The sequence below is a fragment of the Mirounga angustirostris genome, unplaced genomic scaffold (assembly GCF_029215605.1).
Source record: "Mirounga angustirostris isolate CCGP_5_RB_7025 unplaced genomic scaffold, mMirAng1.0.hap1 SCAF_5, whole genome shotgun sequence".
In the NCBI taxonomy this organism is placed as follows: domain Eukaryota; kingdom Metazoa; phylum Chordata; class Mammalia; order Carnivora; family Phocidae; genus Mirounga; species Mirounga angustirostris.
Genome location: NW_026991713.1, coordinates 98304428 through 98322596, shown reverse-complemented (window position 1 = coordinate 98322596; position 18169 = coordinate 98304428). Strand labels below are relative to the sequence as shown.

The 18169-nt window shown below is 38.1% G+C and overlaps 1 protein-coding gene across 1 annotated transcript in view; it reads right to left on the bottom strand.

Annotated features, from left to right (window-relative positions):
• Nucleotides 1-18169, bottom strand: part of AKAP3 (A-kinase anchoring protein 3) — a 32785-nt gene that overhangs the window by 14428 nt on the left and 188 nt on the right. Inside the window, exon 2 of the mRNA XM_064590358.1 lies at nt 3296-5647. Coding sequence (XP_064446428.1) covers nt 3296-5647 — 2352 coding nt within the window. The remainder of the gene's footprint in view (nt 1-3295; nt 5648-18169) is intronic.

Genomic DNA, 18169 nt, shown 5'->3' with positions numbered 1-18169 from the left:
AATAGGAAGAAATCAGAGAGGAGGACAAACCATGAGGGACTCTGGACTCTGGGAAACAAACTGAGGGTTACAGAGGGGAGGGGGTGGGGGGATGAGGTAACCGGGTGATGGGTATTGAGGAGGGCATGTGTTATGATGAACACTGGTTGTTATACACAACTAATGAATCATTGAACACTACATCAAAAACTAATGATATTACCCTATGACCCAGCAATTGCACTACTGGGTATTTACCCCAAAGACACAGATGTAGTAAAAAGAAGGGCCATATGCATCACAATGTTCACAGCAGCAATGTCCACAATAGCCAAACTGTGGAAAGAGCAGAGATGCCCTTCAACAGATGAATGGATAAAGAAGATGTGGTCCATATATACAATGGAATATTACTCAGCCATCAGAAAGGATGAATACCCAACTTTTGCATCCACATGGATGGGACTGGAGGAGATTATGCTAAGTGAAATAAGTCTAGCAGAGAAAGTCAATTATCATATGGTTTCACTTATTTGTGGATCATAAGGAATAGCATGGAGGATATTAGGAGAAGGAAGGGAAAAATGAAGGGGGGGAATTGGAGGGGGAGACGAACCATGAGAGACTATGGACTCCGAGAAACAAACTGAGGGTTTTAGAGGGGGTGGGGGTGGGGGGATGGGCTGGCCCAGTGACAGGTATTAAGGAGGGCACATACTGCATGGAGCACTGGGTGTTATATGCAAATAATGAATCGTGGAACACTACATCAAAAACTAATAATGTACTATATGGTGACTAACATAACATAATAATAAAAAAAACTAATGATGTACTATTTGTTGGTTAACTGAACATAATAATAAAAAAATAAGACAGACAAAGACAAATATTACATGATTTCACTTATATGTGAAATCTAAAAAACAAATGAATAAACAAACAAACAAAAACCAAAGAGACTCTTTAATACAGAGAACAAACTGGGGGTTGCCAGAGGGAAGGAGGTTGGAGGATGGGCAAAACTGGTGAAAGAGATTAAAAGGTACAAAGTCCTAGTTATAAAGTCATGGAGATGAAAAGTCCAGCATAAGGAATATAATCAATAACATTGTAATAACCTTGTATGGTGGAAGATGGTGACTCCGCTTATTATGGTGTGCACTGAGTAATGTATAGAATTGTAAAGTTACTACTTTGCACACCTGAAACTAATATAGTGTGTGTTGACTATATTCAATAATAATACATTTAAAAAATACTGTAACAAAAAAATGGGCAGAAGATCGGAATAGACATTTTTTGAAAGAAGACAGATTGCCAACAGGGACATAAAAAGATGCTCAATATTACTAATTATCAGGAAAAAGCAAATCAAAACCACAATAAAATATTACCTCACACCTGTCAGAATGGCTATCATAAAAAAGGCAAGAAATAACAAGTGTTGGAGAAGATGCGGAGAAAAAGAAGTTCTCATACACTGTTGGTGGAAATGTAAATTGGTGCAGCCACTGTGGCAAATAGTATGGAGATTTTTCAAAAAATTAAAAGTAGAACTATCATATGATCCAGCAATTTCACTTCTGGGTATTTATCTGTAGAATACAAAAACACAAATTTGAAAAGCTGTATGTACCTCTATGTTCATTGCAGCATTTTTTACAGTAGCCAAGACGTGGAAACAACCCAAGTGTCCTTTGATGGATAAATGCATAAAGAAGGTATGGGCCGTGTGTGTGTGTGTGTGTGTGTGCACGCGTGCGCACGTATGCAATGAAATACTCCTCAGCCATAAAAAAGGAGAAAATCTTGCCAGTTGCGACAAGCCGGGGGTGGACCTTGAGGGTGTTATGCTAAGTGAAATAAGTCAGATAGAGAAAGACAAATACTGTATGATTTCACTTATGTGTGGAATCTAAAAAAAAAAAAAAAAACCACAAACAAAAAACCCCAAATCTCATATACAGAGAATAATCTGGTGGTTACCAGAGGGAAACTGGGTTAGGGGTGGGTGAAATGGGTCAAGAGCTGAATTGTGGGGTGATGGATGGTAACTAGACCTTTGGTGATGATCACTTTGTAGTATATACAGATATCGAATTATAATGTACCCCTGAAACTGATATACAGGCATACGTGTTTTATTGTGTTTTGCTTATTGCACTTTGCAGAAACTGCATTTTTTACAAAGTGAAGGTTTGTGACAACCCTGCATTGAGTGAGTCTATTGCTGCTATTTTTCCAACAGCATTTCCTCACTCTTGGTCTCTGCATCCTATTTTGACAATTCTTGCAATATTTCAAACATTTTCGTTCTTATATTTGTTGTAGTGATCTTGACTAGTGATTATATTTGCTAAGAGCTCAGATGATGGTTAGCATTTTTAGCAATAAAGCATTCTTTAAATTTAAGTATGCACTTTTTTAAAAAGAAATAATGCTATCGCACACTTAATTGACTACAGTATGATATAAACATAACTTTTATATGCACTGGGAAACCAAAAAATTCATTTGACTTTGCTTTATTGCAGTGGTCTGGAACAGAACCCACAATGCCTTTGAGGTCTGCCTGTAAAGTTATATACCAATTTTACCAGACACATGCACAATTCTCTTCAGTAAGCAGTTCCAAGGCCTCATGGGGAGGAGCAAGGAGTTAGAAGGCACGTACTTACCTTTATCAGTAATAACAGTGATAGGTTGATTTCCCATCTGCCTTATTCTTTAGTCTTACTTCTCAATTGATTCAGAACTTAGAGTAAGGGGAAGAGGGATGTTATTTACTGAATCCTGTCAAATCCCCAACAGTTCCTAGACAACCAGCTGAGAGAGTAATGACAAGTTTGAAAGGGTATAAGCCTAGATCCTTTACCCTAACCTCCCACCCCGTCAGTACATTCCCGGGATGCCTCCCAGCAGCTCCTTCTCATTCTTAAGGCAATATGCTGTCCTATCCAAATTTCAGCCTGAGGCCCAGACCTTTATCTGACTCTTTTGCTAAGTCTCTTGGAGGTTTTTCATCTGTGCATTCCCACCAATATATGCAGAAAAAAGAATCAGATTTGATTATCACATATCATACACATATGATAAATCAATATCACATTTTATATATACTTATTCCTTTTTCCACTTTGATATGCCCAATTTTACTTTATCCATTATCTCTGCCAAGAGGCATCTTCAAATTCTTACTGTCCTCCTCCTACTCTTCTTGTAACTGTCTTCCCATTCAGAAAGAAAACAGAACTTTAAACCCTAATTAACCCTTAATAAATCTTCCCAAATTCCTCTGACTCTACTTCCTTACCTTCTCCTGGATTCCTTCGTCGCCACCAGCAATGTACAAAATAGGGACATTGAGTTCAGAGGCAGCTACCCACTGAAGTACAGCTTGGAGTTGCTTGTTCTGAACTGTATCACTTGGGCTATGATTGCTGGCAATCATTTTGGATGCTGCACATCCTTCAGGGGGCTGTCCTGACATACCTCTCAATTCATTATGAATAGCTTGATAGGCATTCTGCAGGAGAGTCTCTGCTGTCCCTGTGCCCTTGACTGGTAAGCACTCATATAAACTATCTGGGAAGGCTGAAGTTGGCCTGCTCGCATTCCCAGACTTATCATCTCCCAGCTCTGCCAAGGGAGAGTCACAGAACTTGGCAATAATGAGACATAACTTCATCACTGAGTCCATCAGATAGTCTACCATTTGCCCATTCATGTGGCCATCTAGCTGGCTAGCAACCATCTTGGTCAGCCCAGCAAAGGTACCACCAGCCTCATCGCCTTCACTTAATTTGATGGGAGAAGGGGTTACAGGTCTTTCACACTGGTGGCTATATTCTTCCTTAATTTGCTGTTCTGGCACCTTGGGTTCAGGGCTTTGGTCACTCTTGAAAATGGTCTCACCAAGCAAATTCCGGATGAAGTTAAAGAAAACACTCATTAGATCCTTCTTTTCTGCTTCTTCTTGGTCACCTCCCATTTGAGGAGACTTAGGGCGGGACTCATCAGAAACTACAGGGGACTTGCTGGCAGGCAAGTTGGTGCTGCCAGCAGCTTCAAGGAAGCTCTGTGCATCCATGCTTCCTCCCTGGGCCAGGTGGTATTGAATAAGAAGTAAGGCAGATACGATCAGGTCCTTGGCCCAGGAATCTGAATCACACATAAAATTCTCAGGTTTCTCTTGGTGATGCGTAGGGGGACTGAGGTTCCAAGTATCCAAAGGATGTCCCAGAGGAATGTCTGGTACAGGCTTGTACTGTTTGTTGGGAGCTGTAAATGTTGCCCTTTGGAAACCTGGAGATCTTCCTTCTTTTTGTTGATTTTTATGCCAAAAGGTCAATCCCTCTTTGATAATGTGTTCACCCAGAGTTTCGGCACAAGACTTCTCCTTCTCTGGTTTGGATGCAGGACAGTATATTTTTTCCCTCAATTTACCTTCAGATTTCATGGTTGCAAAGTTTACATTTCGGTTTTTAGGGTCACCCATTCCTTTCATGGAGACAAGGGAGTAACTCTCAGACTTGTCCTTAGTTTTCCTGATATTTTCAGGGGGTTTCTTTGTAAACATTACAGTGTATAGCTTACCCAGCATGGCATCCATGATATCTGTGGCCTTCTGGCTTCCGTGAGAGAATAAACTTCTTTTTACAGCTGAGACAAAGTCTGAATCAGTCATGAGGGTCCCTGTGACATTGTGGAGGTTCTTCATGAAGGAATCAATAAGATCTGAGACTACCTCTTTTGCATGCTTGAGCAGTACCTTCTTTAGCAGAATGGTGGCAATGGTTGTGTCCTTCACTTGGATCCTCAGTGTCTTCATGATGGAAACCATCATATCAGATACCACACTGTTAGCATAGGTCATGATCCCTTGACTAACAGAAGCTGTAAAGTCATCAGGCCTTTCTTGCCCTCTGAACATCCTTCTCTCCCCAGGTAAGGACCTTCCACCCTCTTTGGCATCACCTGCATTACAAAATTCAAACACTTCCTTGTAGAAGAAAGACTTCTTAGAAGGAGGCTTATCATCTGGACCCTTGCTTTCCTTGGTGCTATCCTTGATCTTCAGAGTGGTCTTATATTTCAAATTTGGGGGACTCTGTAATGATCCTGAGGCTCTGTCACCAGAGCCTGGAGCCTTATCTGAGGTAGCATTCTTGGAACATGCAGAGACAGTCTCATTCACCAGTTCTGATGCCACCGTACTCAAGCTTTTGTTGGGTGTGGGTTCATCTCCCATGTACAATGACTGATGGACACATTTGTTTTCAGAACCATCTATCCTCTCATTGATCTCCTTACGGGCCATGGCTATGACTAGATTTGTGAGGCGATTAGCATAGAAAGAAACTTCATCTACCGAACTCCCATTACCGAGATGGACACTGGCGCCCTGGATGGGGTTCTCTCTGTGAGTCATCTCAAAGTGCAATCGTCCTGGACTGCCCTTGTTGGTGGTATTGTAATAGTCCACAGAGAAACCCTTGCGGGGGTCTCCTAAGTCGCTCATTTCCCCACCCAGTGAGGGTTCTCCAGGCTTGAACTTAACATCTTGGAACCCTGCTGTGCTTTTTTCCAAATCTCTGCGGAGCCAGCTGAGCACTCTGATAGGATCAGTTGAGGCTTCCTTAAAAACAGACAAGGATTCATCCGACTATAACAAAGTAAAGACATGGGACATTCAGGACAACCTCGAAGATTTCATTACAAAAATGCTCACCTTTCTCAAGCCTTAACTGTGGTATCATCACAATAAAAGTAACCAACATTTATTAGGTACTTAGTATGTATCAGGCACTGTTCCAAGTATTTTAAGATTATTATCTCACTTAGCAGTATTCTTAAAAAAAAAAAGATTTTATTTGTTTAATAAAGAGAGAGAGCATGCGCATGAGTGAAGGGGAGGGGCAGAGGCAGAGGGAGAAGCAGACTCCCTGGAGAGCAGGGCTCCATCTCAGGACCCTGAGATCATGACCTGAGCCAAAGGGAGATGCTTAACTGACTGAGCCACGCAGGCGTCCCTCACTTAACATTATTCTTGCAGTAAACTTAAATATTAGCTCTCTTATTATCCACATTTTACAGAGGAAGGGACTGAAGAAAGGAGAGATCTAGTTAGTTACTTATCTGAGGTTATACAGTTAATCACTGATGGAGCAGGAGTTCCAACCCAGGCAGTCTGACTCTAGAGCCCATGCTCTCAGCCACTACATGATATTGCTTTTAACAATATATATCCTTAAGATCTGACAGCCATCTGATATGTAGCAGAGTTAGCATTTGAACTGAATCCAATTTTTCTTATATTTATATTACTTGCTATTTTCTATGGCTTATCTGTTTTTATTTAGATCTCTTATTAAAACTATAGTTTTAAAAAAATTAGAGAATTCAAGGACAATTGTGCATAATTAATCACTTTGCCAGGCTTAATACAAGCACGGTATTGATATGTTAAATGGCTTCCAATGAACTATTTGATATCACTTAAGTGAACAATCTAATTTTTAATTGAGGAGTTAATATCTGTGGACAATTTATTAGTTTTGAATGAATACAGATTCTTTAATGAACACTAGCTGTAATAAGCACATATACATATTTTTACATTTAAATATTACAATCTATAATTTTCACTTGAACATAGGCTAAATTAAGTATGTGAAAGTGTCCTATTTACTATCAAATGTAAAGGAGTACTGTCATTATATTAATGTCTATCTAGGAATGACTGCAAGTATTGCCCATCTTTAAAGAATAATTTGGCACTTTAATTACCAAGTGTCACATAAGTTACTAGCTACTATTTCTTAAATACTTGTGTTTGCCAGGCACTGTGCTCAGTGCTTTACACACATTATTTCACTTAGTCCTCATATACAGCCTCATAATACATGGAAGTATTACTGTTCTGGTTTCATAGATGAGAAAACTGTGGCTTAGAGAAGTAACATAAATTGGCTAGGATCTCACAGCTGCCACATGATGGAATTTAGTATTCAAATCCAGTTCTGACTCTAGAATTGGCTCTCTGCACCTTCAGTACACTGCTATGTTTTGATGACTTGGAAAGAAGAGAAAAGCAGTTGTATCAGTCTGCTATGGGGCTGGTTTAAGCTGTCTGTGGGCCATCGTGCTTGGTGCGAAGTCCTCCTAAATGGTTCTCCTAATTCGAATAATAGTTAAAATTTCACACTTTAGTGGAAAGCTATGCATAAGCTATACCACAGTCTTCTACATTTTCTGATTTGGATTCTCTTGTAGCTATGTTACAACTCTGTAGATAACTGATAGCAATGCAATATAATTCTTGTTTATACATGTTAATTCTGACCAGAGAAAGTTCCACTGTAGAAAAGGTCATTTTTGCCCCCATTTGCACATTAACTTCAATATTCCTGATCTATATATGTGGTTCTTTTCTTTGATTCTCCTTTGAACCTCACCAGTCTCTTGTTAATGATTAAAACATTTACTATGAGTTTATTTTAGTTTAATTAGTTTCAGAAATTTAATTAATGAAATTAATTATAAGAAAATTAGACAAATAGAAAAATTAGAAAAATAGGGAGATAATTAATTAATTAATTTTAAGTAGGCTCCATATCCAGCATGGAGTCAAATGTGGGGCTTGAACTCTCAACTGTGAGATCAAGACCTGAGCTAAGAGCAAGAGTCTGATACTTACTGGACTGAGCCACCGAGTCTGATCCCCACCATGAGTTTATATATATATATATATAAATGTCATATATATATGAAATATATATATATATATGAAAGTCATTATTTCACCTTCTCTGAAAATGATCTTTTAACAGTTTTGGAATTCTTTGCCAAGATGTCCAGCAGATTCACCTAATAGAGACAAATATCATCTTGAGGGAAGTATACCAGGTGCATCTTTTCTTTGACCCCAGAGGTGAATCCAAGGTGGCAACAGAACTTTGCATTCTGTTTTTTCTAGTTTTAATTTTTCTCTGCACTAATTTTGCTTTTAGTGTTCATTTTGGTTCCTTGATGGCCAATAACAGTGGTGATCAAGAATTTGGTTTTATTGTTTAACCATTTGGTGATCTCTTTAATGGATTAATTGTTTGTAGAGATCTATTCTCTGTTGGCTAAGAGACAATAGAAAATTTGGTTTGCTAGGATTTTTTGCCCATCTCAAGCTCAAAGCAATTAAGAATTTTGTGCCCACTTGGAAGTAGAAGAGTTCTTTGATTTCTGGACAGGTGAGTCTTGTGTTTCTGTGTTTACTTTTGATACGTGGTTGGAAGTTTATTATTTTTTATGGAGATTTAATTGATGTATAACATTGTATTAGTTTCAGGTATACAGTATAATGATTCAATATTTGTACATATTGCAAAATGATCACCACAATAAGTCTAGTTAACATCCTTCACCAAACCATAGTTCAAGATTATTTTTTCTTGTAACAAGAACTTTTAAGATCTATTCTCTTTGCAACTTTCAAATATACAATACAGTAATAACAACTACTGTCACTATGCTGTACATTAAATCCCCAGGACTTTCTTTTATAGGTTGAAGTTTATACCTTTTGACTCTCTCAACTCACTTTGCTCATTCTCATACCACCCACCCCTGGCAACCACCTATCTGTTCTCTGTATCTAAGAGTTTTCTTTTTTAAGACTCTACATATAAGTGAGATCACACAGTATTTGTCCTTCTCTGTCTGACTTATTTCACTTAGCTTAATACCCTTTAGGTCCATCCATGTTATTACAAAAGGCAATCTTCCTTCTTTTTATGGTTGGATAATATTCTGTTGTATATATATACTACATTTTCTTTATTCATTTATCCATGGATGGACACTTAGGTTGCTTCCATGTCTTGGCTATTGTGAATAATGCTGCAATAAACATAGGGTGCAGTTATCACTTCAAAATAGTGATTTTGTTTCCTCCAGATATACACTTGGAAGTGGAACTGCTGAATTATATGGTAATTATTGTTAATTTTAATAATTTCCTCATGTGATTATAATTAGTATTAAATGAGATAATATGCACAAAATTTGTACTCTTATAGTGATGTATATAAGATAATACTACTTAAACATTTCAAATTAAGATTAGATTTCAGAAGAGGTAAGATAAGAGTAAGAGAAATCAATAGGCTTGATTTTTAGGAAATGCAGTGGAACATAGTTAACCGTCTGTGGGAATACTAGGAAATAAAACTTGACCATATATGTATGGGGAAGTAGAGCTCCGGGTGAAAAGAGACATGCTGGAAGACAGTATGGCTAGGGGTGTGTACTGTGATTCATTCCTATGGGAGGTACAGGGAAACTACTTTCTGAGTTTCTGTGATGAATTTTTTCAAAAATTGTTTTTCTGAACCAAAGATCAGTAACAAGTGGGAAATTCTTTTTTTTTTTTTTTAAGATTTTATTTATTTATTTGACAGAGAGAGAAAGTGAGGACAAGCAGGAGGAGCGGCAAGCAGAGGGACAAGCGGGCTCCCGATCGAGCAGAGAGGCCAATGCAGGGCTTAATCCCAGGACCCTGGGGATCATGACCTGTGCTGAAGGTGGACTCTTAACTGACTGAGCCACCCAGGCACCCCCAAGTGGGAAATTCATTTTGGACATAATTTAGCTTTAAGAAGAAGTTTTAGGAGAGCTGCCTATAAGCATGTCTGAGAAAGAGACAGAGAAAAGGTGGTGGAGTCAGAGCAGAGACTGCATTCGAGAAATGGAAAATCAAGTTCGAATATACAAACTATCTACCATGATGGCCCTCTACTGTAGAGGTGATTTAGGGATTTAGGGTAGGTGATGTGTAATACAAACTACCTGCATAATTCAATATGTATATAGTGTCTGTGTACAATACACTGTACCAGAGAATGTGGGACATATAAAAGATGAAAGAAATATGATCTTTGCATTCTGGAAGAATAAAATCTACTGTAGAGACAAAATATGAACATAAATGTTACTAAATACTTTGCTATCAGTGAAAATAATAAAAAGATATGTTTAATGTTACAAAAAGGATAGATAATTTTGGGTGGGTGACTAGAAAAAGTAGTGGCATTTGAGATGGACTTCTAAACATTTTGATAGATATAACAGGGTGGGCATTCCTGGCAACAAAATGACACAAGCAAAATATATTATTTGGGATAATGCTAGTTTTAAATCACATAGCCCCTGAAGTATTAGTGGTATAAGAAAATAGAGGTTTATTTCTCAATCACCTTGTTTAGAGAGGACATTCAATGAGCAGCTTTCTTTGCAGTGACGCGGGGACTTAAGCTCTGCTTTTGCATGATTTCACTCTCCCCTTGGGCCTCAAAACCCATTCTTCAAGTATATGAGGAACAATCAAGATCAGGGAGAACTAAATCGGAGACTTTCAAGGTCCAGGCCTGACAGTATAAAACATCATTTCTACTGATATTCCATTTGTCTTTGTCTTTTGAAAGCTTGATTATAATGTGTTTCAGCATGGGTCTCTTTTTAAAAAAATATTTTTATTGTTATGTTAATCACCATACATTACATCATTAGTTTTGATGTAGTGTTCCATGATTCATTGTTTGTGCATAACACCCAATGCTCCATGCAGAACGTGCCCTCTTTAATACCCATCACCAGGCTAACCCATCCTCCCACCCCCCTCCCCTCTAGAACCCTCAGTTTGTTTTTCAGAGTCCAACGTCTCTCATGGTTCATCTCCCCCTCCGATGTCCCCCCCCTCATTCTTCCCCTCCAGCTATCTTCTTCTTCTTTTTTTTCTTAACATATATTGCATTATTTGTTTCAGAGGTACAGATCTGTGATTCAACAGTTTTGCACAATTCACAGTGCTTACCAGAGCACATACCCTCCCCTAGTGTCTATCACCCAGTCACCCCATCCCTCCCACCCCACCTCCCACTCCAGCAACCCTCAGTTTGTTTCCTGAGATTAAGAATTCCTCATATCAGAGGTCATATGATACATGTCTTTCTCTGTTTGACTTATTACACTCAGCATAATACCCTCCAGTTCCATCCACGTCATTGCAAATGGCAAGATCTCATTCCTTTTGATGGCTGCATAATATTCCATTGTATATATATACCACATCTTCTTTACCCATTCATCTGTCGATAGACATCTTGGCTCTTTCCATAGTTTGGCTATTGTGGACATTGCTGTTATAAACATCGGGGTGCACGTAGCCCTTCAGATCACTACATTTGTATCTTTGGGGTAAATACACAGTAGTGCAATTGCTGGATCGTATGGTAGCTCTATTTTCCACTTTTTGAGGAACCTCCATACTGTTTTCCAGAGTGGCTGCACCAGCTTGCATTCCCACCAACAGTGTAGGAGGGTTCCCCTTTCTCCGCATCCCCGCCAACATCTGTCGTTTCCTGACTTGTTAATTTTAGCCATTCTGACTGGTGTGAGGTGGTTTCTCATTGAGGTTTTGATTTGGGTTTCCCTGATGCTGAGCGATGTTGAGCACTTTTTCATGTGTCTGTTGGCCATTTGGATGTCTTCTTTGGAAAAATGTCTGTTCATGTCTTCTGCCCATTTCTTGACTAGATTCTTTGTTCTTTGGGTGTTGAGTTTAAGAAGTTCTTTATAGATTTTGGATACCAGCCCTTTATCTGATATGTCATTTGCAAATATCTTCTCCCATTCTGTCGGTTGTCTTTTGGTTTTGCTGACTGTTTCCTTTGCTTTGCAAAAGCTTTTTATCTTGATGAAGTCCCAATAGTTCATTTTTGCCCTTGCTTCCCTTGTCTTTGGCGATGTTTCTAGGAAGAAGTTGCTGCGGCTGAGGTCGAAGAGGTTGCTGCCTGTGTTCTCCTTTAGGATTTTGATGGACTCCTGTCTCACATTTAGGTCTTTCAACCATTTTGAGTCTATTTTTGTGTGTGGTGTAAGGCAATGGTCCAGTTTCATTCTTCTGCATGTGGCTGTCCAATTTTCCCAACACCATTTGTTGAAGAGACTGGTTTTTTTTCCATTGGACGTTCTTTCCTGCTTTGTCGAAGATGAGTTGACCATAGAGTTGAGGGTCCATTTCTGGGCTCTCTATTCTGTTCCATTGATCTTTGTGTCTGTTTTTGTGCCAGTACCAGACTGTCTTGATGATGACAGCTTTGTAATAGAGCTGGAAGTCCGGAATTGTGATGCCACCAGCTTTGCTTTTCTTTTTCAACATGCCTCTGGCTATTCGCAGTCTTTTCTGGTTCCATACAAATTTTAGGATTATTTATTCCATTTCTTTGAAAAAAGTGGATGGTATTTTGATGGGGATTGCATCGAATGTGTAGATTGCTCTAGGTAGCATTGACATCTTCACAGTATTTGTTCTTCCAATCCATGAGCATGGAACGTTTTTCCATTTCTTTGTGTCTTCCTCAATTTCTTTCATGAGTATTTTATAGTTTTCTGAGTACAGATCCTTTGCCTCTTTGGTTAGATTTATTCCTAGGTATCTTATGGTTTTGGGTGCGAGTGTAAATGGGATCGACTCCTTAATTTCTCTTTCTTCTGTCTTGTTGTTGGTGTATAGGAATGCCACTGACTTCTGCGCATTGATTTTATATCCTGCCACTTGACTGAATTCCTGTATGAGTTCTAGCAGTTTTGGGGTGGAGTCTTTTGGGTTTTCCACATAAAGTATCATATCACCTGCAAAGAGTGAGAGTTTGACTTCTTCTTTGCCTATTTGGATGCCTTTGATTTCTTTTTGTTGTCTGATTGCTGTGGCTAGGACTTCTAATACTATGTTGAATAGCAGTGGTGATAGTGGACATCCCTGCCGCGTTCCTGACCTTAGGGGGAAAGCTGTCAGTTTTTCCCCATTGAGAATGATATTCACTGTAGGTTTTTCATAGATGGCTTTTATGATATTGAGGTATGTACCCTCTATCAGCATGGGTCTCTTTGAGTTCATCTTTGTTGGAGTTTGTTGAACTTCTTGGATATTTATATTCATGACTTTCATCGAATTTGCAAAGCTTAAGCCTTTATTTCTTCAAATATCCTCTCTGCCTTTTCTCTTTCTCTTTTCCTACTGAGGTTCCCACAATGTGTTATGTTTGCCTAATGGTGTCCCACAGGTCCCTTTGGCTCTGTTCACTTTTCTTCAATCTTTTTTCTTTCTGTTCCTTAGAAATAATCATTTTCATTGTCCTCTTCAAGTTTGCTGATTCCTTCTTCTGCCTGCTCATATATGCTTTCAAATTCCTTTAGTGAAATTTTCATTTCAGTTATTATACTTCTCATCTGCATAGTTTCTTCTAGGTTATCTCTAGGTTTTCTCTTTATTGATATTTGCATTTTGTTCATACATTGTTTTCTCGGCTTTCTCCACGTTTCATTTAGTTCTTTGAACATCTTTAAGACAGTTGTTTTTTGTCTGTTTGGTTTTTTAAGATTTTATTTTTATTTTCTTTATTTGAGAGGGAGAGGGAACATGAGAGAGAGCATGAGTGGGGGAGAGGAACAGAGGGAGAGGGAGAAGCAGGCTCCCTGTTGTGTGGGGAGCCTGACATGGGGCTTGATCCGAGGACTCTGGGACCATGACCTGAGCTGAAGGCTGATGCTTAACTGACTGAGCCACCCAGGTGCCCCAAGTTTTTATAGTCTTTGTCTAGTGGATCTGCCATCAGGTCTTTTTCAGACACAATTTCTGTTGATCTACATTTTTCCTTTGAGTTACACTTTCCTGTTTCTTTGTATGCCTTGTGATTGTTGTTGAAAACTGGACATTTGAATCCAATGGCTGAAAGTTTAGAATTGAGGCTATAAGCTATTAGTATTTGTCATTCATAAAAGCATTAAGTGTAAGCAGTAATATCTTCCTACTCCCACATGATACCAAATCAGATTATAAAGTCCCTTAAATTAAAGGATCTCTATTCTGATTGGAAAAAGTATTCTTTTTTTTTTTTAAGATTTTATCACTTATTTGTCAGAGAGAGAGAGAGAGAGAGCACAAGCAGGGGGAGTGGCAGGCAGAAGGAGAAGCTGGCTCCCCACTGAGCAAGGAGCCTGATGCTGGACTTGATTCCAGAACCCCAGGATCATGACCTGAGCCGAAGGCAGAGGCTTAACCAACTGAGCCACCCAGGTGTCCCTGGAGAATTCTTAAAGAACCTAACCCAGAAAGATTTTAGGAGCTTAAGTTCACATAAGTTAGGGTAATCTTTGGCAAACAAGATGAATTTAATAATTTTGATTTAATAAAAACAGCTATGTCTTTTATGATTTATCAGTATTACACATATAATGCAAGTATACATTTTTATTTTACTTTGATATGCTCTTCATAAACTTATACAAATCCAGCAAGCTAGTATTACTTCTACTTAATGTTTAACATCATAAAAAATATAAATTTGTGTTAATCAAATTGAATATTATTCTGACAAACCTTATTTTAACAGTTATTATATTTTATAGTATTGTTGGCTTGATGGTAAATTTCCAGCATTTTTATGTAACTTAAAACACAGGTATTGAGTTATTTAATGGATATTCATTGGATACTTTGATCATTTCTAAGATAGAATACTGAAATACTAATGGTTAAAAATAGTTTATATGCTTTTGCTTATTATTTTTTATTATGATAGAGAAGCTATATCTTTGGGTCTGTTAATAAATATGTCCATTTCTGCCACTTGGTTATAAAGGGATGTATATGGCTGTAGGAAGTTGTTTTATGTGTGTTCGTGCGTTCTGCTAGTATGCACCTTAGTTAGTGTATAACAGTTTACAGTTATATACTTCCCCTCCCCCACATATTTTTTATGAAATAGAAAAAATGGAAAGCACTTTGCCTAAAAGTTTTTATTAGTATAACTTAACTATATTTAGGAACAATGGTTTCAGGGAAATCCAGTGGTGTACATTCTTGTTTTTATAGGAACTGAAGGTGAAACCTGGTAGAAAAAATTTCTTATTCTTGACTTCCTACTCTCAGAATAGCAAGGAATGGAGGCCTTTAAAAGTTCAATTTGAGCTTCCTTATGAAGACTTCTGGTAAAGCAAACTTAAGGCCCATCTGATTGCTATATCTATATAAATAATCAACCAAATCTGATGAAATTAGCCTTATTTTGTGATCAAAATTACTTTATTTTGAGATTTATCAAAATGGAGGCAACTGTAGGGGGAAAATTGTGCTCCAACAGAAAACGATACATTGTCTATCGTCTACAGATTAAACATTGTTTACAGCCTTTCACATAATCTGATTCTGATTCTGTGGGGGCTATTTTACAATTGTAAACTGTAGATAATTGACAACAATGCAGAATAAGTCTACATGTCTGTAGACATGTAAATTCTGCCTACTGGAGGTTCAGCTGACTTCCCTTCTCCACTGTGGAAGAGGCCACTTTGGCCTCTCTTTGCGCATTCATTTCAATATTCCTGGTCTATAATCCATCTCTTTCTTTATTCTCCTTTGAACTGGTTGTAACACCTCACTAATTACCTCATTAATGAGTTAAATAAAATCTTTAACATGTGTTCCTTTTCATATCTGGTTGAGAGTCCGGATTTTACCCCCCCTTTTTTTTTTTTGAAAATTATCCCTTATATTACCTACATATTTAAAGATAGGCTCATTCTCTGCAAATAGGCATGTTTCATAATTGGGCTGTAACCTGTACAAGAAAGTCTTATGATGCATATGTGGGGCTTTTTCTTTTATCTTTTTTCAATTCTTTTCACAGATAATTAAAAAAATATAGTGTAGAATGAAGGGGGGGAAATCAGAGGGGGAGATGAACCATGAGAGACTATGGACTCTGAAAAACAAACTGAGGGTTCTAGAGGGGAGGGGGGTGGGGGGATGGGTTAGCCTGGTGATGGGCATTAGAAGGGCACATTCTGCATGGAGCACTGGGTGTTATACGCAAACAATGAATCATGGAACACTACATCAAAAACTAATGATGTGATGTATGGTAATTAACATAACACAATAATAAAAAAATATATAGCATAGTATGCAGCTTTATGATGGAGTATAAAGAATTGTGTTAGCTTGCTGTGTTTATAGGTTTTATTGTCCATTTACATTTTTTAAACCTAAGAAGTGTGTACCCTAAGTCCATTATTCTACTTGATCCAGGAGAATTTTGCAAAAGTGGTTGATGAAGCCATAGTGACTGACTGAAAGACTAACCACCTGTGTTTTTCTATCAATGCAGTCTATAATCAAATATCCATCTCTTCCAAACCCCATTGCCCCTTTGCAATCTTTAACTCTTTCTCTCTTTATACGGTAGTATCATGAGCAGCTGGAGAAGGTGGATGCCAAATTACTTCTGAGTCTTTCTTATTTAAGGCCAGGGAAATTTTTCACATCCATGAAGGAGACTATAAAAAGGGTTAAGGGGTTTAATTTTCTCTCCTCAGCCATCTTCTGTTCCAGTACCTTAGTTTGAAGTCAACATATATACCTACCATCTTATTCTTCTTCACCTCTAGCTCTGTTAAATATACTTTATGAAATTTTCCCTGACCACTTCCCACTTTGATCTGTTCTTTAAACAGCTATAGCGATTATTGCTAGAAAATCCATTTGGCAAATTATCATGAACTTCTTATATTTAGGGTCTACTGGTTATTTAGAACTTTTTGATTATTTTTATATTTTCACATGTATATTTTTTATTTTCCCAAATTAATAGTAAGGTCTATGAGGGCAGAAATTTTTTTCTTTCTTTTTTTTAAGATTTTGTTTATTTATTTGAGAATGAGAGAACGAGCAGTGGGGAGGGCTAGAGGGAGAGCGAGCGAGAGAGAGAAGCAGACTCCCGCTGAGCCCCAACGTGGGGCTCGATCCCAGGACCCTGAGATCATGACCTGAGCCTAAGGCAGACGCTCAACCGACTGAGCCACCCAGGCGCCCCTCTTTCTTTTTTTTTTTTTTGCCTCCCCCAGAGTCCTCCTCCCTTAATGAAAAATCATGACTTTTTCTGTTTATTTGATTTAGTATTGAAATCTATCTATCTTTTGTTTTTCTACATGAAAGAGCAGAGGTAAATAAAAGATCTGATAGAAGCAGTTTTGGTTGGCACTTACTCTATAGTAATTGGATATTTATTATCTATATGTTTAATGTCTTAGATTTGTTAGTGTTTTCTCTCTCAGGCTACATAAGATAGACCAAATAGATTTTGAATAAACAGAAGATGGGTCATGTAACATTACATGCAAATAGGTGTTTGAGAAATATTAATACTAAGGATGAGAATTGCCATAGTGATTCCATTAGATTATGAGATCCTTAAAGAAAAAGAATTCTGTCTAATCTGTTTTTATATCTCTGACCCTAGGACTCAGCACAGAGTCTATGCCAGTGATCCATGTCTGTCCCTCAACTCCAAGTCTACCCTTCTTTGCCTTGTTCTGTGACACTGGAACTGGACCCCTCTAAACATTTCTTCTTTGGCAGCTGGCTTTATTAGTAGAGGGCACTGGAAAGACGCTGCACTTCTGGCCCACTTGAACCCTCTGGGAAGTGTCTTCGGCCCCAGCAGGCTAGTGCTCCTGTGGCAGCCACACTCTCTCCAAAGAGATCTCAAGCCACCTTGGCTGAAGAAGAGGGAGCTTCTGTTAGTTCTTAGTCTTTTCCTGTTCACTCTCTTGCAGCCTAGGGGTAGTGGCTGCTCTCTACACTTGCTACTTCTGGAATTCTCAGAGTCTCCTTTTACAGCTTTTAGTAGTTAACTATCTTTCACTAAATTTTTTAATATCACATTATTTGCTATGGTTTCCATCTTCTGACTGGACCCTGACTTACAGTGCCTGATACTAAGTACTTAATAAATGTTTGTTGAATGATGACGGCAGAATGATAATGTTACTTAGATGAGACCTTATAGTTCTGAGAATTTTGAGGCATCCTACATTTCAGAAAATAGTTTCTATGAACTTTGTAGACATTTGTTTGAAATCCAATCCCCTTCTGTTTGAAAATTAAAGAAAATTTTACAGCTGTAATATATAGGTTTTGCATTAATTATACTATATTTCTTCTATGAAATTACCATATATGGGATTTTCCCCCCAAAGCAATAGGGATAAGAATTTTTTATTCTAGAGGAGTTCATGTTTTTCCCCAAGAATTTCAAGTAAGTAGTGAGTAAGTAAGAGTAGTGAGTAAGAG